This window comes from Peromyscus eremicus, chromosome 2, assembly GCF_949786415.1.
Source record: "Peromyscus eremicus chromosome 2, PerEre_H2_v1, whole genome shotgun sequence".
Taxonomy (NCBI): domain Eukaryota; kingdom Metazoa; phylum Chordata; class Mammalia; order Rodentia; family Cricetidae; genus Peromyscus; species Peromyscus eremicus.
The window spans coordinates 64,193,427-64,219,958 of NC_081417.1; the positions used below are offsets into that span (position 1 = coordinate 64,193,427).

Consider the following 26,532-nt stretch of genomic DNA (forward strand, 5'->3'; position numbering starts at 1 on the left):
TTCCTAAGAATAGGGCATAAAAATTAAGGAAAAGGGGGAAAGAGGCAGAAGAAAAAAGAAAGAAAACCCACTTCAAAAATTTCATAAAGCTTGTTTTGCTCACTCACTCTCCTCCTAACAGTATTTTTTCCACTAAAATCAGGTGAAAGAGCCTGATAAGATGAAAGCTTCTAATGGGTGAAGAGAACAGCCTCGCCCATCTGCAAGCAGGCAAAGACTGCATCCATGCAAACACTCCACACACGCTGTTAACACCTGTCCACAGGAAAACTGAATTAACAGCAACTTCCAATTACAGTTGCTAAAACCCAGAAGGGGGCAGCAAAGGCCCGTCAAACCCAAGGCCACTGAAAGTCTTCCTTGGTATCAGTTACCTTCTGGGCTGTGGGGCAGCTGAGTGGTCAGGTGGCTGTTCCCACTGTGCAAGTGAGGGACTACAGAGGTAGGGCCACAGACACCCGCAAAATGGAGAAAAACATGTCAGTGAAGATGAGAAGTGGGTGAGAGAAAAGCCAGGCGGAAAAGCCATCAGCCAAGGAATTCAAAAGATTACTCAATCTGCATGCCCAGGACCAACAGTCAGAACAGGAAAACAGAGACAGACAGCATATGAGACATAGAGAGCCAAGAGCACACACATCCACGGTGCAGCATATTCCTCTCTAGGACAAAATGTGCAGGAAGGAACTGACCCTGAAGCAATAAGGTTTCCTCTGCATTGTCTGCCTGTGTGTGTGTGTGTGTGTGTGTGTGTGTGTGTGTGTGTGTGTATCTCCTTTTGTGAATGTATACATGTGATTGTATGCAAGAACACGGCAGTCTCATGCCTCAGAACACACGTTCAAGTCAGAGGATGACCTTAAGTGTTGTGATAGGGTCTCTTGTTTTTGCTGCTGCCTAGGCCAAGATAGCTGGCCCAAGAGCTTCTAGGGGTTCTCCTGTCTCCTTTTATTTCTCCTCTGCAGCACTGCAATTACAAATATATGCTATCATGCCCAGTTTTATGTGGGTTCAGGGAATTCAAACTCAGGTCCTCACGTTTGGGCAAGCTTTACCCACTGATCATTTCCCTAGTCTTTGTATACTTTTTAAAGCAGAGCTGTTAGAGTAAAAAAAAAAAAAGCATCTTGAGAACAACTGGAATTATAACTCTCACTATAATATTACTCTATAGGCTTAATCTTAGGTGTATCCTATCATAACAGCATAGCTTTACCAAGTCCACTGTACAGCTAGACATAGGAAAAAGCTAAGCACTGATTTGTTATTCTTTCCAACAAAGCCTACACTTTTATTGTTAGGGATGGTCTTTTAATCATGAAAATTCTTATAAAATGTAGTCTAGCATACATTTGAAAATATATCCATAAAAGCAAACGTGTACAGTGGCGTGGCTTGTTCAAAGAATATGTGCTTCACATTTTTTCTAGATACAATCTAAATTGCTCCTAAAAGATTGTGCCATTTTTTTTTTTTTTTTTTTTTTTTTTTTTTTTTTTTTTTTTTACTGCAACCAAGAGTAAATGCAAATACTTTAGAGTCTATTCTGGAGTAGAAAACAGCAGTGTTTATTTCAGGGTACTGCCTTGGAAAGAGGATAACTCCAGGGACAGCAGCGAGCCAAGCACTAGAGCAGGAAGAGGAAAGCCTGTGGACTTAAGCCAGTGGACTTTGAGAACAGTGCCACTTCATATCCAAATTATACATTCTCTTTGTTATAATGCCCATCTGCTAAATCCCGGAGGCTTTACTATGGTTATATGAACTGTACTAAGCTAGAAACTGGGCCCATACTTAAGCTAAAAGGACTCATGGGACCAATGTGAATAGCAGCTTGCTGTATAAGCTAGTGACCAAAAGACCCCTGGGTTAAAGGGCCTGCTGAAAAGACAGTCCTCAGAACACAGAGTTCCAGAACTATCTGGGGAGGAGACACTGATAAAACTAGTCAGCTGCAGCTAACAGAAGCAACAAGACATTAAGGAGGAGTGTAATCAGTCAGGGAAATAGGAAGTAAAATAAATTTACTTACAAACATGCTTCAAAAAAATTAAAATAAAAAGCTGGTTTAAAGAAAAATTAAGGAACAGAGCAGCACAGACAAGTTCATTTCAGGGACAACCAGGAAAAAAAGGTAATCACTGAAAAGGAACACATGGAGATGAGATTCTTAAAAGATTTTGGATGCAAGATATGTTACATGTTCTTGGTTGACTGGACCACATGAACACCTTTTTTACCTCACCGTGTTTGAGAAAAAACAAGGTTTCGCTAGGGAATTCTAGTGCACCTCATGTATCTGTATAATTACAACTAGTCCAGCTGACACATACTGCTATGGAGAATCCTAGTACCGTACATGTATGAAATGTAACCCACTCAATGAACTGACAGGAGCCCCTGCTACGATACATTTTTATAATGCTGCCAACCCTAAGTGACATTGTGGACACTGTGATACACACTACACATTCACAAAGCCTGCAGCTTCCTGCCTATACCACATTCTACAGACCCTTCCAGGCTTCATCTCAGGAAATATGTTGCCTGAGCAGAATTCTAATCAGCACAAATCAAAACCTAAAAAAAAAATGTTTAAAATAATGTAACTTTTTATGGGGTAAATAAAAAATTTAAGCTCCTACAAAGACATTACCCTTGCTTTCTTGTTCCAACAGTGTCTTATAAATAAAATAATAAATATATCACATAACAGACAATAGTTTGAAGGCAAACAAAAATGTCAAGAATACTCTTAAGATATATATCAATATATCATACTTCCAATTACCTTAGCTATTTTACAATAAAACAAGGTAAGAATCCATGTAAAGAACACACCCAGTTGCATAATGCCAAATATCAAATAAATTCCAAGGAGACCAGGAAAGATGATGCAAAATTAACAGAATGTGAAGAAAATACAGGTAAGGCTGGCAAGATAGCTCAGTTGATAAAGCTTCCAAACTGACGAGCTGAGTTTGGTCCTAAGGACCCACCTGGTGGAAGGAGAGAACTGACTCCTGAAAATTGTACTCTGATCTCCACGTTACCACAGCACACACATGCCTCTACCCACAAAATCAACTTGATAAGATTTAGAATCACTTGGGAGATCGGCCTCTGGGTATACCTGTGGAGAATTATCTTGATTAGGTTAATGGAAGTGGAAAGACCAGACAACTGTGGGTGGCATCATTCCCTGGACTGAAATCCTGGACTAGATACAAAGTAAAAGATTAGCTGAGCAGGTGCATTCATCCCTTTGTTTCTTGACTATGGGTGCAATGTGACCAGCTAGCTGTCTCCTGCTCCTGTATCTGTGACTCTCCATCATGACAGGCTGCATCTCCAACTGGGAGACAAAATAAGTCCCTTCTCCTTTAAGTTGTTTTGGTCAATGTATGCTATCACAGTGAGAGAGAAACAGGAGAGTACCCAGCATCATTCATCACTGTGGCAATACAATGTGACTATAATGAGATGCTACTTCACCATCACTAGAATGATCAGAACTCACAACACAATCTAAACATGTGGCAAGGAAGTGGACAATGTGACCCCCATACACTGCTGACAGGAAAGGAAAAGGTATGGCCCTTTGGAAAACTGCTAGTTCCTGAAAACGTCAAACAAAAATCTACCATGTGACCAGGAAGCAAATACATGCAAATGTTCAGAGGATCATTATTCAGAATAACTACAAAATGGAAACAATCCTAATGTCTACCAACTGATGAACAGATAAACAAAATGTGTTATATCCATGCAATCAAATATTATTCACCCATTAAACCGTATTAAAATATTAATTTATGCTACAGTATAAACCTTGAAATGATCATGCAAGTGACAGAAGCCAGACATAAAAGGTTACATACACTATATAAAATCCATGTAATACTGAAAGCGGGCTTGCCTAGTATGCACAAAACCCTGGGTTCTATCCACAGAACTCCAGAGAACAAAACATCTCCCTGCAAAGAGCCACCAAGGCACTGATATCCAAGTCCTATGAGCTGTATACAGAAAGAGAAATGGTTGTTGGGAACTAAGGAAATGAATGACAGGTGACTGCTACTGTTTGGGGTTTTGGGGGGGTATGGAGGGATTGAATTTGAGGATGTTCTAAAAGTAAGTGATTATGATAGTTATACAATTTTTTTGAAAGTCCTAAAAAGCAGGCCAGTGAGATAACTCGGTGGCAAAGGACTTGCCACAAGGTCTGACAACCTGCGTTCAATTCTTGGGCCCACATGGTAAAAGGAGAGAGCTGCCTCAAGTTGTCCTCTGACCTCCATCATGATATGTACACACACGTATACACACACACACACACACACACACACACACACACACACACACACACACACATATATACTTTAAAGGGTTATGTTTTGTCAAATGAATTACCTCTCAATAAAGTTGTTACTAAAATTTTAAAACATGTTAAACATTATAGGTACTAATCAATCAGCTTGCTAATTACATTATACAAATTCTCTTTATTTCACTCTTCTATTATGGACATACCCTGAGGTGACCACTAATGAGTCACCGCGCTTGGGTCATCCCCTCCTACTGAAGAGTACACTAGAAGGCTGTGAGTGACTTCTAGCTAGGAATATGGCAAAAATGAGGTGACTGATATCATTCCTGCAATTATGTTTCATTGCATAATAGTCCATCTGAGCTGTCTAGAGAGAGTCTCCTTTTGGTCTTGAAGCAGAGAGACATGCTGGGAAGCAGCTATGAAAGGATCACAGGCAGGACTGTGCATCAGCTAGAACCTATTGCTGGCTGGAGGCACGGAGAAGCTCAGCTCCTCAGTCACACACAGCTACAGGACCATGAATTTTGCCAACAACCTGAACGAACGAACCTGGAGGAAGCAGATCTTCCTTAACTGGGATTCCTAATGAGAACATAGCACTGTTTGACCTTGTGAAACCCTGAGAAGACCATTTAGCCACCCTAGACTTTCTAGCCACATAAAGCAGGAGATAATAACATTATTAAAAGCCTTTTAGGCAATATATTTCACAGAAAGACTATACCTTCTTCACAGCACACTAGCCTGGAGTGGTACTCCTCCTACAGTATCAGCACATCTCTATACCTGGGAGTTTATCGGTTTCTTCTTACTCTTAACCGGTTTGGGCTTAAATATTGGGAGTTGAGTAAGGAGAAAAACTTGTTTTCTCTCTGCTCTCAAGAACACAAAAATCGACACAGAAGACTTCTTAAAAAGTAAGGCTTTTCGTACCAACAAAAAGCAAGGCCACATCAGCCTTTGATGGATGTCCTCCCATCTAGCCCCTGGCTAGCTGTCCTTGACCTCAGTTCTGGCTGTCTACCTGGAAAAGTGGCAGAGCCCACAGGCTTAGGGCTCAGCCCCCAACCTGGAACAATTCTTTACACATTTTGTTTGTTTGTTTGGCATTTGAGGGGCTGTCTGTTCTGTTTTGAGACAGGGGTGCACCCCTACACTCAGCTCCCCTCACAATTCAGAGGCTGACACAAGCCTCAGTTTGTGGCCTGTGCTTCTGAACAACTAGCTAGCTATACACTAGGTTTCCCACAATCCCTCCCAGGTTTGATAAATTTACTTGATTAGATTACAGAACTCCGGAAAACATGTGCTTAGCTGCCCACTATAAAGGACCCTACAAAGAATACCGATGAAGAGATGCATAACAGGCTGAGGCCGAGGGAGGGGACGCAGAGCTTTCTGCCTTCTCAAGAACGTTCTATATGGAAGCACTCCAACTCCAGCCATTGGATTCTTACAGGGAGATCACTGTCTGCAAAGGGATGACTGAAGGAAGGGCAACCATATCTGAATATTATTGGGCCTGGGCCTGGTTGTTCAGACTCTCTAGTACTCCTTACTTTGTGTAGCAGCAATACCACGGCCAGGGAAGTATGCCTGAAGAAGAGTTATTACTAATTGAAATCTTTCCCCAGTATTCCCTTCCTTATGGATTTGGAGATTGAAGGTCCTTGCCACTTGTATCATACAAAGTAGGTCAAAGAATTCCTTTATGGCCAGCTCCAAGGCAGAAACAAAATTAGAATTTTCTGACATGCCTTGGGGAGTTAGTTATGAGCCACTAACCATGAACAAATATGTACCATAGTATCAAATATATTTTGGTTCATGGTCCTATATTATCTACACATTATATCTCTTGACTCTTTTGTACAGATTAATAATTTATGATCTGAATTCTACTAAAAATGTCACCTCTATTCAGGTCGAGTGACACACTCCTTTAATTCCTTCATTTGAGAGACTGAGGCAGAAAGATCAGGAATTGACCACCAACCTATGTTACATGAGACTCTGTAAAAAAAAAAGTCGATTCTACTTGGTGTTCACATCCATGTTATGTTCTCCGCTCGTCTCTGTGGGGCGCAGTCTCATGTAGCACAGACTGTTTTCTCAGTCCCCAGCCTTCCTGTCTTCACCTGAGTGCTGGGATTACACGGGTCACCATCTCTGACTCCTTGCTCAGCTTCAATTTTCAGTCTTTCAGCCATTTTGTTTTGTGTCTGTTTCTTGTATAAAATATAGGATTGAAAGTTTGTTCTTTAACCAAGTCTGTTACTTAACAGGCAACTTTAACATTCACATCTTCTATAACCACTTAACTCTACTACAGTATTTTATTTGTTCACCTTTACCCATGTCCTCTAAACCTCTTAAACCCTCACTGCAGGTTATGAATAAGTGAGGCTTTACTTCAAGCTGGTTTGGACAATTCTCCCATGAAAACGATGGGGTTCTCCGGTGGTGGTGGTGGCGGTGGCGGAGAGGAATATAGGTGTGCACTACCACACGAGGATTTGACACGGGTCTGGGAACGAACTCAGGTTTTCTGGTTTTCACTCATGCCGTCTCCCCATGCCCAACCAGAAACTTTCTGATGTACTCAAAAAGCTGAGAGGGTCTGGCAGCAAGATGGCTTACTAAGCAAAGATATCTGACACAAATGAACCTTGGTGTACACACACTCTCTAAATAAAATGTAAACAAAGTTTACAGTGTTTCTAATTAACTATGTTCAAGGAGGAAATCTGTAAAATATTCTAAAATCTAAAACATTTCCAGTCCTAATCATTTCAGACAAGGGATCTACACTACTCCTAACTGCTTGTCTAAATAAATAAACACTGTTCAAATTTTTGAAATTGATTTATTTTAAGCTAGTTGAACTTTCTCTATTAATGTATAATCAAAGGACTTTAAGATAAATGACTGACATACATGTCCCTAAGAAGCAGCCCCTAAAAATTTTCTTGGTGTTCCTTAACTAGTACTTCAGTCTACAAGTGGCCTCATGGTCTAGGTACCGTCAGTTCCTTCCATTCAGAACCACTACGCCCGGAGTAACCTCAGATGCCCTCTAACCCAAATGGGTTTCCTCACTATCAACCTATTCTCGTCATGAGTGTACCTTAAAAGCCACGTTAAGAACATTTCTGAGGCTGTATTAATTAGCAACAAAAAATGCTATCTGCTAAGATGAGGTAGAAAGCGGAGGGAGCCCTGAGTGAGTGTGTTAGGAAGGGGGATGAAGTTTTGAGGGAACGAGATGAAATTGCAAGTAAATGTGTATTATTGACATGAGCACAGCCATGTCAAGGATCCAAAGCCTCAGAATCATGGGACTGACAAAGCCTTCCTCTGGCCCAAGTGCATGGACTTAGGAACGACGGACCAGCGTGTGTAAAAACTGTCAGCTGTGGCTTCCTCCACCTACAAGACTGCAACCTGAGACAGCTCTCCTACAGCGACCTCCTTACTGAGACTACCTAACCCCTCCTTTAAAAAGATGACTAAGAAATATCTCAAAACATTTTCATCATCCCCAGCATGGGGTGCACTTAATAAACACACTAAGGTGCTTGGTTGTTGCATAGTTGGTGCCTTTCACACGTACACTGCCCACCAGATGTGCTGTGTCTGTCTGTTCTTCATTCCCTGGTCACCCCAGTCAGGTTTCTAAGTCCAGGCTGTGCTGGACTCAGCAAGCTGGTGCTCGGACTGGTACCCTGGGGTATGTAGAATTTGCGTTGGTCAGACCAGAGGGTGCTGCTCAAGAAGCAGATAAATAAAGATAAAAGTGAAGGAAAGTGGGGTGCAATTCTAAGCTTCAAGTAAAAACATGGGGCAAGCAGAATCTAGACAGGCAGTTCTTGGCTGCACTTTGTGAGGAGATTTTGAGGACCTGCAGATGAGGAGTGAGAACACAGCAGGTCCATCAACTTCTAGACTGTGTTCTGGAGACATACCCTTTGTTCCCATAAGAAGGGACAGTGAGTTTGGATACTGATGATTAAAAGGGAAATACTAAACTCCACATGTAACAAATCTACTATTGCTGCCCTAGCTTGAGAGCCCTTACTACTCCCGCCTCCCCACCAAACCCCCACCTCTGGCTTCTGCCAAACCTCTGCACAGCTGGCACTGAAGTCACACTTGGTTACACAGATCCTGTTTTCCTAGTATGTTAGACAAGTGATAGCTCTGTAGAAAACAGAAGTGGTATAACCTGAAAAAGCAGAAACCCAGGCGTGGTAAAGAACCTAAATACACAGCAAAGTGGAAAGTCAAGCTGGTGGGGGACAGGGCTTCACGGCCATCCCCACCTGGCCATCCCACCCGCACAGTGAGTCCTCTAACCTGTCTTCTTTTTCTTAATGGGGGGCGGGGGAGGGGGTGGGGAAGAGAGGGAAGAAGAATGAAATAAAAATTAAAGGTATTAGTAGCTAGGATGGAATATGTGAACCAGTTTATTTAATGAGTTCACACATCATAGTGTTTTAAATAAACATAAGAGAATAGTTATATTTAAGCATTATAGTAAGTACTTTTGAGAACAAAGTGTTCTCAAAAGAGAAAAATGGCTAAGAAATATCTCAAAATTTTTTCATCCTCCCCAGCAATTACAAAAATGCAAATGAAAAGAACGTTGGGATTCCATCTAACCGGAGTCTAAAGAGCAAACATCAACAAGATAACTGACAACAAACACTAAAGGAGGCAGAAAGGGAGCCTCACTCACAAAAACCGGTCCAGCCGCTCTGGAAACCAGTGTGCGGAATTCCCTTAAAACTAAAAATAACCCTGCCACGGACCACAGCAGCTGTACTATTCTAGCAGATGCCCAAAGGACTGGCCATTCTACTCCAGACACCTGCTCAGCCATGTTCATTGCTGACCTGTCCACAATGGCTAGGAAATGGAAACAATCCGAAGTCCTTCGTGGTAACAAAATGTGGTATGTACACCTATGGGCTACTACTAAGCTGTAAAGAAAAATGAAATCACGAACTTTGCAAGTAAATGAATGGAACCAGAAAAGATCATATAGGCTGGGCAGTGGTGGTGCATGCCTTTAATCCGGGCACTAGGGTGGCAGAGGCAGGGTTATCTTTGAGTTCAAGGCCAGTCTGGTCTACAGAGCAAGTACCAGGACAGCCAGACCCAGAAATATAAACACTGAATGTTCTTTCATCTGAGGCTCCTAGCTCCAAATCATCAGGTGTGAGTTACACACCCTGAGTAACTGCAGAAACCAGGAAAGCAAAAAGGGACCATTGCCCAGGGAGAGGGAGGGGAGCAGCAGAGAGGAATAGCAGGGTCCAAGTGATCTGACCAGGGAGATGGGAAAACAGGGGAGGGCGCTAACGAGGGACGGAAAGGGAGATGAATACAACAGAAGGAAAGGAGGCTCAAACAATAAAGATGTTTGAAAAAGTCATAATCATACTTTAACAATCTGCCTTAAAAACAAAACTAATACACACAAGTCTGTGTATAAAAATACATACATAGTTTAAATGAACTTTTCTTTCTCATCTGGGCTGACAATGTTCCCTCCAAGAGCCAGAGACCATCTAACAAAAAACCCCAACTCTAGGCATGAGAAGCCCTCTTCTGAGTTTCGGTCAAGAGACTCTCCAAACATTATAGATTATTGCTATTGCTGCCCCCCAGAGGTAGAAGGCAAGTACCTATTACTAAAGACACCACGCAATTGAGAGGCAGGGCTCTGAGGCCCCTGAGAGGAACTGCCCCGAACACCTGCTCCCGGGGGACTGGATTTCATGTACCAGAAGGCACCACGCAAGCTCCCAAAGGAAGGAGGCAACAAACAGTCCTACCCAGCTATGACGCCTAAGAACCACAACAACCGCCAGTATGGCACGATAAACCTAGGGCACAGTCGTGGCATGTATATTTTGGCAGTAACCAACAACTCTCTAATTGGACTTATGCCCCACTCATTAAGAGCGAAATCATTCCTGACACTAGAACCCAGACAACTACCCCAGGGCGAGTGAAGTCAAGTCATGGACCTTGGAGGAGAACCTACAACTGCTACTTTACTAACCCAGCATCGGCCCTAACTACATCTAAACATTTGTCCTTACACTCACAGGTAAGTGTACCTCAACTCTCATCAAGGAAACTTCTCTTTGTAACAGGACATTACAGAAAACCACAACCAATCAAAATGCAGAGCTGTGAAGCCTAGTCCTAACAGATACATCTCCAAAACAATTCCTGTACTTAAGGCTCAAGGATCACTGTGGACGAATGGGCAGAAAGACTGTACGGCCCAGAGGAAAAGGGACTTTGCTGAGAGTGTGTCTTTTAGTAATGTCAGAAGCTACACAAGGACAATATACATAACACAGACAGAGGAAAGCACATGAGGCCTCAACCCTAGACCAAAACCTACAGGCAACCAAGGAATGCCGAGAGCAGGAGAAGGTCTTCCCTAGGGAAGCGCACGTCTATTGGTTATCCCATACCAAATGGTCAGTCCCAAAAACAAGCATACATACAAAATAACATTACAAAAACCAAGAAGGGTGTACATACATCCATATTCCTAAATACATATCTGTGTGTGTGTGTGTGTGTGTGTGTGTGTGTGTGTGTGTGTGTGTGGCAATAATTAGTGAAAAAAGGTTATGAATTTGAAAGACAGCAAGGAGGGGAATATTCAAGAGTTTGGAGGGGGCCGGGTAGTGGTGACGCACACCTTTAATCTCAGCACTCGGGAGGCAGTGCCAGGAGGATCTCTGTGAGATCCAGAGGTTTGAGGCCAGCCTGGGCTACAGAGCGAGATCCAGGACAGGCACCAAAACTACAGGTAAACCCTGTCTCAAAAAAAACCACACACAAACACAAAAGAGTTTGGAAGAAGGAAAAGGAAGTGGGAAATGATGTAATTATATTACAATAAAAAAAATAGGAAATGATTATGAAAAGGGGGCTGAAATGGCACGGTCAGCTCCACAGGACTGAAGCAGACAGTCAGGAGTAGTATATGGCAGTTTCTGGAATACACAAAGCCTATTAATATATACTTATTTTGCCTCTATTTTCAAACTTCTTTAAAGGAAATAAAACCATTTAAAAATTTTAAAGTGTTCATTAAGTTGTTTAAGCATATTAAAACAATGACATTTGTTAAACACCATTCACAATAAGACATTATCATGCAATTATACACAAGGTGCCTGAGTTCCAGTCCAGTTGGTGACAATAGGCACATGATTTCACTAGCCTAACAGTTTCTTCCCCATCTTTAAATGTGGATAGTAACAGTGCCCACACCTCCTGAGGATGAAGAGGATTGAGTGAAGAATGCTTAGAGAAGTTCATGGAATGTAGCGAAGAACTTAATAATATAACCGTACATTACACATCACTTGCCACCATAAGCTGTGGCTATTATACCTATTTAATAAACGAAGAAAATTTGACTTGAAGAACTTGCCTACAGTATACAGCTTAGCAAGTGAAAAAGTGGGAATTTTAACTTGTGCCTCAGACTCCAACAAATACACTTCTCTCATGCTGCTTTCAACTTCACAGGACAGTTGGGGGGTGTGAGGGAGATGTTTTCTTACTGAGCTTTGACATGGTCTGTCATCTTTAAGACCTAGCCATGGCCTAGGCCAGCTATGAATGTGATCTAATACAAAATCAAAACCTTATATAAAACATTAATTTTTATTGCACATCAATTATCAATAATATTTTAACCACCATTGTAAACTATTAGCACTTAAATATCATTTAGAACACAAGAAAGTGTTGCATTTTGATGACTAAAGGTGCTACCACACCTCAGCCCTGCCTCATGCCATCATATGATTGGCCCTCCACACCTCAGCCCTGCCTCATGCCATCACTCACTGAGCTGTATGATTGGCCCTTCACACCTCAGCCCTGCCTCATGCCATCACTCACTGAGCTATATGATTGGCCCTCCACTTTGTATGGCTTTGACAGTTGAACTGAGGAAGGCCCAAACTTTGTTATTTTCTTGTCAATTACTTTTATGGTAAAAGTAAATGCATGAGGTTGAGAGATAACTCAATAGTTAAGAGCACTGATTGCTCTATTAGAGGGCCTGGGTTAGATTCCCAGCACCCGCATGATGGCTCACAACAGCCTTTAATCCCAGTACATGGGAGGCAGAGATAGGTGGATATCTGTGAGTTCGAGGTCAGCCTGGTCTACAAATCCAGTTCCAGGACAGCTAGAGCTGTTACAAAGAGAAATCCTATCACAAAAATCCCAAACCAAACAAACAAAAAAAGAATTTGAAAACTGATTTCACTATTTCCAGGAAAATAATCAAATTCTGGTGTATCTGTTGGTCCACCGACATAGATAGGTTACTTGCTAGTTTTCAAGTGAAATGCACAGAGCTGTAATTTGACACTCAACTTGACTATGCTTTCCCAAGCTCTCTCTTTGCAGAGACAGCTATCCCTCACAGCACATCTTAGACATGGCATTGCTTTCTGGCAGCACCTTAGGTTTGCGAGCAACTGTTTTCCAAGGTAAGTTAAAGCGCAACGAGAACTCACGGGAACTACTTCCACTGGGCACTGATGCTACAGTCCTAAAACAGTGTCAAATATGCTATTACTTTTATGTTGCTCTCCTTTTCTACATTTACAATAAAGATACACTTAAACATCAGTGAAATTTTGCCACTTAGCTATGTTCACGTCCTTATCAGTGATCATAAACTATGACCTGTGTGGCAATTTTAAAGGACTCTCCCATGGGGTCACATTATGATGTGAAGACTTCTTTGCTTCTCTGTGCAGCAGATGTCATGAAAGTCATTTACAATGTTTAGGTATATCATGGGTGGCCAATGACAATTCTTCGTCCAATGTGGCCCAAAGAAGCTAAAAGGTTAGATACCTTTAGTCTAAGCTAAGTATTTTAAAGAATTTAAAGCCAGCTGGGGAGGGGGAGCCTATGCCTTTAATCCCAGCACTCAGAAGGCAGAGGAAGGCCTCTGAATTCAAGACCAGCCTGGGCTACAGAGTGAGATCCAGGACAGCCAGGGCTACACAGAGAACCCTGTCTTGGAGGAAGAAGAGAAAGAAAAAGAAAAAGAAAAAAAAAATTTAAAGCTAAATGTGTTTGCACATTTCCATTTTCTGAGCACAAATATTTTGTGTTCATGGAACAGTCTGCAAAGATATTAAGTATTTCCTGGAAATAAACTTTAATAAGATAGGTATGGTGGCATACGCCTGTAACATCGGCACTCAGGAGGCTGAAGCAGGAGAATTGCCATGAGTTCAAGATGAACCAGAGCTACACAGTGAAGATTAGATCACCAGGTCTACACAGTAAGACCCTATATTGAAAAAAATAAAATCAAACAGAAAAAAAGACATGTGAGCTGGGCATGGTGATGTACACCTTTGATCCCAGCACTTGGAAGGCAGAGGCAGGCAGATCTCTGAGTTTGAGGTCAGCTTTGTCTACATAGTGAGTTCTAGGCCACCTAGGGCTACATAGTGAGACCCTGTCTCAAAAATAAATAAATAGGAAAATAAAAAGGTGTTTAGGTGTGTGTGTGTGTGTGTGTGTGTGTAAGTAAAAAAAAAAAAAAAAAAAAAAAAAAAAAAAAAAAAAACACTTCAAAATCCTGTTAATATAAAATTCCAATTGGGGAGAGAAACTGAAGAGATTCCTACATTTCTTTTCACAATATGCTAGTTTTAAAAAATTGGAAGATTCAAAAAAGGAAGTATGTAGTCACAGAAGAAATGCCCTGCTTCCCTGAAGGCAGTCTGCAGGGATTCCTTGTGTACAAGCTGGATAGATGCTTCTTCCCAGCACAAGGGCATCAGCTTTATTATAAGAGATTTGTTCAGAAAAGTCTTCTGCTCCGAATCACCACTCACACACAAGCATCTCTATCTATCTCTCTCTCTCTCTCGGGTTCCTAATGACATAGCAGTGCTCTGGGTAAGTGTGTGATTATACAGGCATCTCTCTCTTGCAGTTGGTCAGGGTTCCTCATGACACAGCAGTACTCTGGGAAAGTGTGTGATTGGGGCTACAAGTTAATTCACCTCACTTGAAAAGACAGGTGTTTGTTTGTTTGTTTTTGTTGTTGTTTTTGGTTTTGGCTTTTTGAGACAGAGTTTGTCTGTGTAGCCCTGACTGTCCTGAAACTCATTCTGTAGACCAGGCTGGCCTTGAACTCCCAGAGACCACCCCCCAACCACCTCTGCCTCCCAAGTGCTGGGATCAAAGGCATGCATCACCACCGCCCAGATAAAAAGGTTTTTTTTTATAATAAATTCATTCATTCATACATTCATTCTCTTGTGTGTGCGTGCGCACGCGTGTGCGTGTGTGTACATGTCACAATGTGAAGTTGGAGGAAAATTTACAGAGGTCTGTTCTCTCTTTCTACCAGATGGGTTCTGGAGATCAAACTCATCAGGCTAACTTGATAGCTCTCAAATGTTTGGATATTCTATTTCATCCTTATTTCACCTATGCCCTATGTCAGATATGTTCTCACTGCAAAATATCTCCTTAGTCCCAAACTGGCACTTGTTTAGGTAGGTTCACTTCAATATCAGAAAGATGCAACAACAGTAACAGTTTCATATTAGACTTTACATTGTTAAATGCTGTATGAATGACTGTCACATCGGAAACAGTGAAACACAGCAATGCATGATAGGAGGTTTGTTACAGAGCAGCATAGACTCTGAGCATGAAGCAGGACAGAGGTGTCATGGAAAGGCAGCCTGGAATAACAACCTGTGGGAAGTGGAGGAAGTTCTGAGTCCATGAGGTCCTAAGTAAATGTGTGCTGTAGATGTGGGCACTGTCATACCAAGGACCCTAGCCTCAGATCCAGAAGAAAACAGTTTACCTCCTCTTTTTGTCTGACCATGAATGTTGATGGTATGGGCAGAAAATGGCCATCATAGTTCCTCCGTTATTTATGGCCTGAAGGCTGCTCCCCTACAGAGACCATGCCCATCAAGATTAGCTCAACGTCTCCTTGATCTAGCTGTATACTTTAACCCCATCTCCTTGTTCAGCTGTATGCAATAACCTCGCTGTTCAACTCTATACAATAAACACACTGTGCTTCTGGGGTGCTGAAGTTTTTCCATCCAAGAGGCCCTCACCATCTAATCCCAGCTTTATGTCTGTGTGTCCATCTGCTCTTCAATCCCTTGGCATCCCAGTCGGGTCTGTCCCTAGAGCCATGTGAGACAGGGCAAACACCAAAGGACTAGGCAGGAAAAGACTAAAGACTGCCTACCAACTGACTCCTCACTGGAGCTCTACAGGGCCTCCACCACTGCAGACACTGCCTATGCTCATCACAACTGACTCCTCACTGGAGCTCTACAGGGCCTCCACCACTGCAGACACTGCCTGTGCTCATCACAACTGACTCCTCACTGGAGCTCTACAGGGCCTCCACCACTGCAGACACTGCCTGTGCTCATCACAACTGACTCCTCACTGGAGCTCTACAGGGCCTCCACCACTGCAGACACTGGCTGTGCTCATCACAACTGACTCCTCACTGGAAGCTCTACAGGGCCTCCACCACTGCAGACACTGCCTGTGCTCATCACAACTGACTCCTCACTGGAGCTCTACAGGGCCTCCACCACTGCAGACACTGCCTGTGCTCATCACAACTGACTTGGTAAAACTAAAGAAGAAAAGTTTTTTTTCACAAAGTAGAGTGCAGATATCAGCTAAGTGATGGGGATCTGAATTCCAGTAATCTACTTACAGTATGATCTTTGGTAAATTATTTAATCTGTATCATATTCAACTATAAAACAGGAATAAGGCAGTCCCTACTTAAAAGAATACTGTGACTACCCTATTTTAGAAGGTAATCTTTCTCTAATTTCCCTACACCTCTTCTCTGCTTTATTCTGTATGTTATAAACAAATAACCATTTAATAATATATTTCTTACCTAACTTCTCCCCTTGCAGAAGGCGTACTTCCAAATGTTCTATTTTGTTCAGTCTATGGCAGAGTGTAGCAGAAAGGGCAGTGGGGAAGGGAAAGAAGTTGAGGTGAACAGACAAAAACAGAGGGGACACAGTGAGTCCACTACGCCAATTCCACTTCTTATCTGGGAAAATCAACTTCCATTTGTTATAAAGTCAGGGGCTAACACTAATACAGAAATCTGATTTTTAAGTGTTAGGGCCCCTTCCATGCCTAATCAACTATTTAAAATCTGAAAAGGAATTGGAAAAGTGGCTTATAGTTTGTTATTTGGGAAACAGAGACAGGAGAATTATAAATTCTAGGCCAGCCTGGGTATTGTATAACAGTTTCCTCTGAAACACTCCATCCTGCAGGGAAGCTCCTTAAGCAGGAAGGTAAACAACTCAAAAGAGCTTCAGGAAGTCCCCGAAACTAAACAGATTCACTAGGCTCCTCCCTACCAGAGTAAGCAATGAAAGTGGAGAGTCATGCATAGATGGAAAGAAGCTGAGCTGCCAAGACGGCACTCAGACCAGACCAGCTGCCTGGAAGAAGTGAGAACCAGCTGAGCTACCTGGAAGAGATTTAGACCAACTGAGAGACCTGGAAAGGAAATTTTACATCCTCTTGAGCTGCCTGGAGGCCATGCAGTGTAGTCCAGGTTCCTAGCTTTGTGAGCTGTCACCCATCCTGAGGTGGCCCTTGGTGATGCTGATGTCTCTGAGTCATTTCTGCTCCTGTAAGTAACCTCTCACCCATATTCCTGTAAGTAACCCCAATAAAACTCAGGGTTCACCAAGTTGGACTTTGGTGGTATCTGTACTTTGATCTGTTGTTAGCTCCCTATCTGGGCTGAGTAGATGTGTGTGTTGCATCTCCCCAAGAAGAGTTTGGTCACACAACATTGGGTAACTGAATCTTTGTCTCAAACATGTAAGGTAGGAGGAGACTGTGGTGATATATTGTGTCCCCCAATATATTGTGCACCCTAATAAAGCTTATCTGAGGATCAGAGGAAAAAGCCAGCCACTATATCAAACATAGAAGTCAGACAATGGTAGCACATACCTTTAATCCTAGCATTCGGGAGGCAGAGATCCGTGTGGATCTCTGTGAGTTCAAGGCCACACTGGGGAACAGAGCGAGGCATGATGACACACGCCTTTAATCCCAGCATTAACCATGGAGGTCTGGAGGTCTGTACAGACAGACAGGAAGTGATGTAGCTGGGCAGAGAGAAAGTGAGATGCAGAGCAGAAAGGCATATAGGCGTGGTGGGTATACAGGAAACAGGTCTCTTTGGCTTAGGATTTCCAAGTGGTAAGAATGTGGCTGGCTTCTGTCTGCTTTTCTGATCTCTCAGTTTTTTATTAATAAGACCGTTTAGCAATTTCTGTTAGAGACCAGACGCGATGAGATGAGGTGAGACAAGGCGAAGCCAGACCAGAGTCGAGAGCTAACAAGATGGCAGAGCAGGTAATGGCACTTGCCACACGGGCCTGGTCCCTGGAACCCATTCAAAGGTAAGAGAACCAACTCCACAAAATGGTCTTCTGATCTCCACACAGATACGATCCCCCAATAAACTGAAATAATAAAATACTAAAATAATAAACACTGCCATCTGTACCATCCACCTCTTAATGGATATCATTCCACTTACCAAGATCAACCTTTTGTTTAATTGAGACAGGGTCCCAACTATGTAGCCCTGGCTGGCCTAAAACTTGCTATGTAAATCAGGCTGGCCTGGAACTCAGAGATCCATCTGCCTGCCTCTACCTCCTGAGTGCTAGGATTAAAGGCTGTGCCATCACATTTAGCCCTAGCTTTCCTTTTATCTAATTCTTACTATATCTTATTGTAACATAATATATAATTGACATTTACTTTTTATTATCTGTTTTCCCTGGTTACACTGTAAAATCATAAAAAAAAAAAAAAACAGGAATTTTTATCCATCTTGTATAATGATGCATTCCCTGGTGCCTCGAAATATAGCTATCCATCAAATATTATCTGCTGGCTCCAATCAACATAGTAAGCTCTCAGTTTAGACAAGAGAGTCCTCTCGTTCCACCCTGAGAAACAGTGTACACATACAGGCAAGGGAGGCAGGTGAGTGCACGCCTTTAATCCCAGCACTTTTGAGGCAGAGGCAGGCGGATCTCTGTGAGTTCCAGGACAGCCAGAGCTACAGAGACACCTTGTCTCAAAGAAAAAAAAAAATCTCTCCTCCTCTTCCTGTCTTCATCCATGTGTGGTGGGGGATGTCCTAATTATGAAAAACATAAAGACTGAAAACTGAGAATCATTTTGAGGGAGATGGAAGTACTTTAGAGAGACCGAATCTCACCCCTAGTCTCTAAGACCAAGAAGCTCACGTTGGTTTCTAGCCCGTCAATGCAGTGGCAGAGGTCAGAAGCTGAACTGCAGACAGCTTTATATTGTTAGTTACTTACCAACAAAGTGACTTCATCTCTTTCTGCTTTTATAACTCTTATTTTCAAATGCTCATTTCTAAACTCTGTATATTAAATTTTAGGAAGTCTCTTTCAGTGAACTCCCTGTGAAAATTTAGAGACGAAACCCATGGCTCTGGATGACTGTGACAGGAAAAGAGACTCTGGAATGCTCTGCAGCTGACAGAAGCAGTGAGACCATCACCACCAACACATCTGAAAGTCTCAAGGACTGACTGACTCCTCATCTCCAACAGCAGAGCAGGTTCTTCATCAAAACAAGAAAGAAGATCGCTTGGGTCGGTCTGCCCTGGTAGCTCCCAAGAGAACGACACATGCATGCACAGAAACACAGGAAATGGAAAAGAAACCTTTGGGAACCAATGGTGAAAAACTAAATCTAATCTCATCCAGACCAGCAGCAGCTATTCCAAACACATCCAGACCACAGAAATCTGCTGGGAGGGGCACTAGAAAGGCCCCAAGGCAAGTTTCTCAGTCATTTTTTCCTCCTTTTATTTTTGATATTATAAAGGTCTTGCATAACCCAGGTGGCTTAGAACCTGCTATGAAGTAGAGATGCCTTTGAATCTTCCTGCCTCTACCTACTAAGTTCCAGGACTACAGATATGCACCATCAAGCCCACCTTTAAATAAATGAATGAATGAATGAATGAATGAATGAACAAATGAATAAATTTTTAAAAAGCAGGTTTTGTTAGCAATAAAAAAACCCACAATGGCCAGGCATGATGGCTCATTCTTTAATCCCAGCCAGAACTTTGGAAGTATGAGTTCAAGGCCAAGCCTGGTCTTACATAGCAAGTCCCAGGCTAGTTCCAAGGCTACATGATGAGACCTTTCCTAAAACAAAAACAAAAGCCAACCCACAACGAAACAAACCCACCACTAATTTAATTTGGACATGATTTTAAAATGAAACAACTCAGGCCCAAAGTAGTACACACACACACACACACACACACACACACACACACACACACACCATCACATTGAAAAAAATAAGAAAGACAAGGGGAAAAAGTGATGACAATGTATATTCAACTATAAAATGAAACAAATTTGGAATGTCTGTGATACTCCCAACTAGAAGCACATGAATTGCTAACTGCTCAGAGAGCACATGTTGGTGTGTTAAAATAAGCCTTATGTCCAGCCTGAGAAAGAGGAAGGACAGAGACACAGAAAGGGACCTGGAGATCGAGGCAGGCGCCCAGGCCACCTCTTCTGAGGGCTGAGCCAGGTGTTCTGGAGCAGTCCAATAATCCAACATACAAACCATAAGACCGCCTACACTCTGCGTCTCAACATCACACCCTCAAGTCACCCCAGGGGCTGGAGGTCCAGAGTTACACAGGTGAATCCAGCAGTACAGTAAGGGTGGCATGCATTCTCACGGTGGCAGACATCAACAAGGACCTCACCTTGTCACTGTCATCATGACAAATGTGGTCGTGATGGATGGACTGGCACTGAAAAGAAGCACCAACACTACCTACGAGAAAAAGAAGGGAGAGTTAAGCAGCAGTAATCCCTCACGTTAAAACTGCTTTACCAATCCAGGAGACCTATGTCCATCATCCCATCTAACCCTTGAACAAGCCTGTAAAGCAGCAGGGCGAGACTGTTTGTGGATTTTCAAAAGTTCCACGTGCAGGCGCATGAGTGCAGGAGTCAGACAACAACCGGTAGGACCAGGTTCTCCTCCTACCATGTGGGTCCCCGGGACCAAGCTCAGGCCTCAAGCTTGCTAGCAGTCATCTTACCCACTTAGCAATCTGTGGGCACTATTTGTAGCTTCTTCACAGAAGAAAAAACAGACACTGACTGATTCACAAAAAGCAACAGTGAGGAGGCAGCTATGAAACTGAAGCCTGGTTAGCACACCCCTGACTCACACTCTGAAGCACAGCAAGTGGTCTACTGTCCGGGGAGACCCCCTAAGCAAACACATCCTTCAGTAAGGCAAACCCCTACTGATGAAGAATGTAATTACATTCCTATTCCGTGTACACAGACCTTGAGGCTGACCCTATAAATTCAACATATAAAATACAATTTACCCAGGCTCAATGGCACATGCACTTTGGAAGCTGAAGCAGAAAGATCAAGAGTCCAAACACAAAGGACAAAGAACAGTCTTTGAGACAGTAGAGTTTCTTTTGTTTTTTAAGTCTATGTCAAATAAGATTTCAAGCACTGCTAGGCATGGTGGCACACACCCTCAATCCCAGGACAGATGGATCTCTGTGCATGAGGCCAGCCTGGTCTATACAGTGAGTTCCAGACTAGCAAGTTATAGGATAAGACTCTGTCTCAAAACAAAACAAAGATATGAAATATAAACACAAATATAATTGGAACAAATAACTGTTGTGAGGTTTATGTGTGCATCTCTCTATGATACCAAAGCTTGCCTTGAATTTGTGCTCATCTCTCGAGCTGACCATAGGCATGGACCACTACACAAGTTCTAATCACCTGGGCCTTTTTTTTCTATAGTTTTTGGTTCCTATTTCACACTATACACAAAATGGCAATTAAAATCTCTATATAATATTTAAAAAAAAAAAAAAGCTAGATGTAGTGGCATAGGCCTTTAATCCCAGCATTTGGGAGGCAGATGTAGCCAGAAGAAAGGCTAGCTCAGTTGGTAGAGCATGAGACTCTTAATCTCAGGATCATGGGTTCATGCCCCACACTGGGTGCCAAAATGTAGCTGGAAGTTTCTCCAGTCCTGCCCTGCCCCAGGGTCTGAACGAATCTCTCCCACCTGCGGCCCACAGCCACTTGGTCCCAAGTAAACACACAGGTTTATATTATTTACAAACTGTATGGCCTATGGGTCAGGCTTCTTGTTAGCTAGCTCTTATAACTTAACTCAACCCATTTCTATTAATCTGTATGTTGCCACGTGGCCTTGGTGTTACCAGTCTGCTGGCATCTTGTTGCTCCTTGGATGGTGGACTGGCATCTCCCAACTCCACCCTTCTTCTTGTCTTCAGTTTGAATGTACCGCCTAACCTTATCCTGCCCTACCATAGGCCAGTGCAGCTTTATTTATCAACCAATCAGATCAAAACACATTCACAGCGTACAGAAAGACATCCCACAGCAGGCAGAGGCAGGTGGATCGCCAGCCTGGTCTACATAAAGAGTCCCTGGCTAGCCAAGGATATATAGTGAGACAAAAGAGAGAAAGGAAGGAAGGAAGGAAGGAAGGAAGGAAGGAAGGAAGGAAGGAAGGAAGGGAGGGAGGGACAGACGGAGGGAGGGAGGGAGGGAGGGAGGGAGGGAAGGAGGGAAGGAAGGAAGGAAGGAAGGAAGGAAGGAAGGAAGGAAGGAAGGAAAAAGAAAGAAAGGAAGGAAGAAAGAAAGGAAAGGAGGGGGCAGGGGGAAAGAAAGAAAAAAAGAAAGAAAGGAAGGTGAGAGAGAGAGAGAGAGAGAGAGAGAGAGAGAGAAAAGAAGCCAGTCTTAGGGAGAAAAAAGTAGAGGGTTTTTCCCAGCACTTGGGAGGCAGAGCCAGATGGATCTCTGTGAGTTTGAGGCCAGCATGGTCTACAGAGTAAGATCCAGGACAGGCACCAAAACTACACAGAGAAACCCTGTCTCAAAAAACTAAAAAGTAGAGGGTTTTGTTTTGAATATATAATCTCAAAGAAAATGGAAAAATGCTGAGACAGGAAGATCACCATAATCACATCAAGCCAATCTGGTCTATACATGGTGTTCAAGGCCAGCGGGGGTGGGGTGGGGTGGGGTGGGGTGGGTGGATGGATCTATGTGGTGTGTGGGTGGGTGTGCTTTTATTGCTAGGGATTGAACACAGGGCCTCATGCATTCTAGGCAAGGGCTCCACCACTGAGCTATATCTCTAGCACACATCCGGTCCCAATTTTCTGAAAAGCATACCGCCATGAATGAAAAGTCAGCCCACAGAAACTAGACATGGTGGTGCATATCTGTAATCCCAGCACTTGGGAGGAAAAGCAGGTGGATCTGTGTGAGTTCAAGACCAGCCTGGTCTATACATTGAGCTCCAGGCCAGCCAGGATTATATAGTGAGACTCTGTCTCAAAAATAAAAATAGAATAAAGTAAAATAAGAAAACAATCTCCGCCTTTAATCCCAGCACTCGGGAGGCAGAGGCAGGCGGATCTCTGAGTTCGAGGCCAGCCTGGGCTACAGAGTGAGTTCCAGGAAAGGCGCAAAGCTACACAGCGAAAGCCTGTCTCAAAAAAACCATAAATAAATGAATGAATGAATGAATGAATGAATAAACAAACAAACAAATAAATTTAAGAAAAAACAATCTCATTTATAAGAATAAGAATAAAAATTAGGCTGATGAGATAGCTCAGTAGGAAAAGTGCTTGCTGCCTGACAATCTTGAGTTCAGTCCCAGGACCCACACAGTAGAAGGAGAGAAAGGATTCCTGCAAGCTGTGCTCAGACTCCAAATGTACCAACAAACACCCTCATGTACTCCTCACACCAAATAAATACGATTAAGTTGTATTCCTATAACTAGTTTCTTATTAACACACACATTGGAGACTGCTGGACTGGCAAAAAGAACTGTAGGATCTGACAGTTACGAGCACACACCAAACAGACAGTGGTTCATTCTCACATAAAACTCATGTATTTAACCCAACAGAAAGATCAGATGTGGCTGGGAGCTCCTTGTGGAACACTGTCTAATGACTGTAGTCGGGGCCATCAACACAACCTCAGCTCCATCAGTCCTGGAGAAAATGAGAACTCCAAACAGCTGATTTAGAAAATCTTTTCTAAAAGAGAGTATTAAAATAAATGAACTAGGATGGAATTCTAGCAGTTGAGAGGATAAGACAGCAGGAGTATTGAAAGTTAAAAGTCAGGGCTGGGGAAATGGTTTAGTGGGCAAAAGTGCTTGACACCCACGCATGCAGCCCTGAAGCAGAATCCCCAGAGCCCACACATGGACACTAGCGTCCCTAATCCTAGCACTCCCATGGAGAGATGGAGTGCAAAGACAGAAGAATCCCAGAAGCTCAAGGGCCCACTGGCCTGGTGTGTCCAGAGGAAAAACCAAGATGAAAGAAAGGACTGGCACCGGAGGTTGCCCTCTGAACTCCATATACATCAATGTCTGCCACTGCAAACACACGCACGCACGCACGCACGCACGCACGCACGCACGCACCCCTATAGAAAGTTCAAGGCCAGCCTGGGCTACATAGCTCAAAATATTCAAACAAACAGAAATGAACAAACAAGCCAGATGTGGTAATACATGCCTGTAGTTACTCCAGATGTTAAGGTAAGAGGTTCACTTGAGCCCAGAAGTTTGTGGCCACCCTGGGCAAGTTAGTGAGATCCTATTTCTAAAAAAATGAAATGAAATTAGGGCTGAGGCTATAGCTTAGTGCTCAAGTATTTGCCTAGCATGTGTGAGGCCCTGGGTTGGATCCACAGCCTGAAATAAACAAGCTGGCAAACAGACATTCATATGCAAAAATAAATAAGAACAAACCTGGATATAAACCTTATAACTCACGCACAGAAACTAATTCATTGTGGCTGTGTCATATGAGGGCTGGGAGAAGGCTCAGTGGGTAAAGTGTCTGCAGCACAAACATGGAAGATCTGAGCTCAGATCCCCAGCACCCAAATAAAAGCCATGCAAGGTAGCACACATCTGTAACCCTAGCACTGGGAGAACAGTCACAGATGGACTGCCTGTTTGGCTGGGGGCACGTCTGGCCAGTGTAGCAGAAACATTGTCAATGAAAGACCCTGTCTCCAAAACCGAGGTAGAGAACAATTAGTAAGATTCCCAACGTCACTCTTTGGCCTCCAGACACTCATGGTAACACACACACACACACACACACACACACACACACACACACACACACACACAGAGTTTTCTTTGTGTGTATTTGGGGAATGCACATGAGTATGCAGGTGCATGTGCCCACATGGAGGCCATAGCAGGGATGCCAGGCATCTTCCTGGCATTGCTCACATTACTGTCTTAAGTCTGGGTCTACTGCTGAACCACAAGTCTGTTTCTACTACTCTGGCAGGCCTCAGAGAGCTCACGATCTACCTGCAGTGCTGGGGTCACAGGCCCGTGAAGACACGTCTGGCTTTTTATGTAGGTGCTAGGGATTCAAACTCAGGTTCTCATGCCTACAGAGCAACCATTCTTAACTTTTTGAGAAATCTTCCCAGTCCCTAAATAGTAACTTTAAAATGAATATTCCCCTAGAGAGGAGCCCACATGTTTCACATAATCACCAAAGAAGTCAAAGGTGCAAATACACACGAGCCCATCTTAGCGAGCAGGAGGTGCTGGGACCACAAGGACCACCTAGATCAGAAGCCCTCACTGCAGGGGACCACGAGGACCACCTGGATCAGAAGCACTCACTGCAGGGGACCACGAGGACCACCTGGATCAGAAGCCCTCACTGCAGGGGACCACGAGGACCACCTGGATCAGAAGCACTCACTGCAGGGGACCACGAGGACCACCTGGATCAGAAGCACTCACTGCAAGGGGACCACAAGGACCACCTGGATCAGAAGCACTCACTGCAGGGGACCACGAGGACCACCTGGATCAGAAGCACTCACTGCAGGGGACCACGAGGACCACATGGATCAGAAGCACTCACTGCAGGGGACCACGAGGACCACCTGGATCAGAAGCACTCACTGCAAGGGGACCACAAGGACCACCTGGATCAGAAGCACTGCAGGGGACCACGAGGACCACCTGGATCAGAAGCACTCACTGCAGGGGACCACGAGGACCACCTGGATCAGAAGCACTCACTGCAAGGGACCACGAGGACCACCTGGATCAGAAGCACTGCAGGGGACCACGAGGACCACCTGGATCAGAAGCACTCACTGCAGGGGGACCACGAGGACCACCTGGATCAGAAGTACTCACTGCAAGGGGACCACGAGGACCACCTGGATCAGAAGCACTCACTGCAGGGGACCACAAGGACCACCTGGATCAGAAGTACTGCAGGGACATTGCAGATGATGGGCTAGAAAGAGTAAGAAGGCATGTGAAGGGGACTGGGGCTGCAGCTCAGCGCTGAAGCATTTGCCTATCAGTCACAAGCCTAGTTCGATCCCCAGGACTTCAAAGAAGAGTGTGAATTCCAGGGGGAGAGCAGAAGAATAAAAACCCAAGTATGGAACCCAAAATTTACAGAAACTAGAGAACACAAAGAGGTCAAAACTGCAACAATGACAGAAGAATAGAGAAATTACAGAGCTGGAGTCTATGTCAGTTAGGCTTTTCATCCATGGAGTTACAGCCGAAACACGAACAACATATGTTGTCTGTCATGTTCAGAGACTGCTGAGTGCAAACAGTCAACTCAGAACACTCATCTCCCTCGACCTATGGGTAGTGCTAGAATCTATCCAGAGGATACAGCTCTCCTCCTCAAAATACTTTTCTTCAGGTTGACACAGAAAAACAAGGTCACATGACACCTCTCTTCAACCTTAGGAGGAACTAGCAAACCGTTTCCAAAGCGACTGCATCATTTTACAATCCCAGCAAGATACAAAAGGGTATTTTCAGTCGTTTCTGGAGAACAGCCCACTTTGGAGTCCTGTTAGAATGCAGGTTAGGGATCTGCAGACTGTGTAATCGTAGGAAAGTCATTGGACATATCATATGCCTCCCTCACTGGAGAA

General features: G+C 43.5%; 1 protein-coding gene across 2 annotated transcripts in view; it reads right to left on the reverse strand.

The window, feature by feature from the left end:
• Positions 1-26,532, reverse strand: part of Rnf38 (ring finger protein 38) — a 119,847-nt gene that overhangs the window by 43,566 nt on the left and 49,749 nt on the right. For both annotated transcript variants that reach the window (XM_059254243.1, XM_059254242.1), the window contains exon 2: positions 20,241-20,311. In XM_059254243.1, coding sequence (XP_059110226.1) covers positions 20,241-20,311 — 71 coding nt within the window. The remainder of the gene's footprint in view (positions 1-20,240; positions 20,312-26,532) is intronic.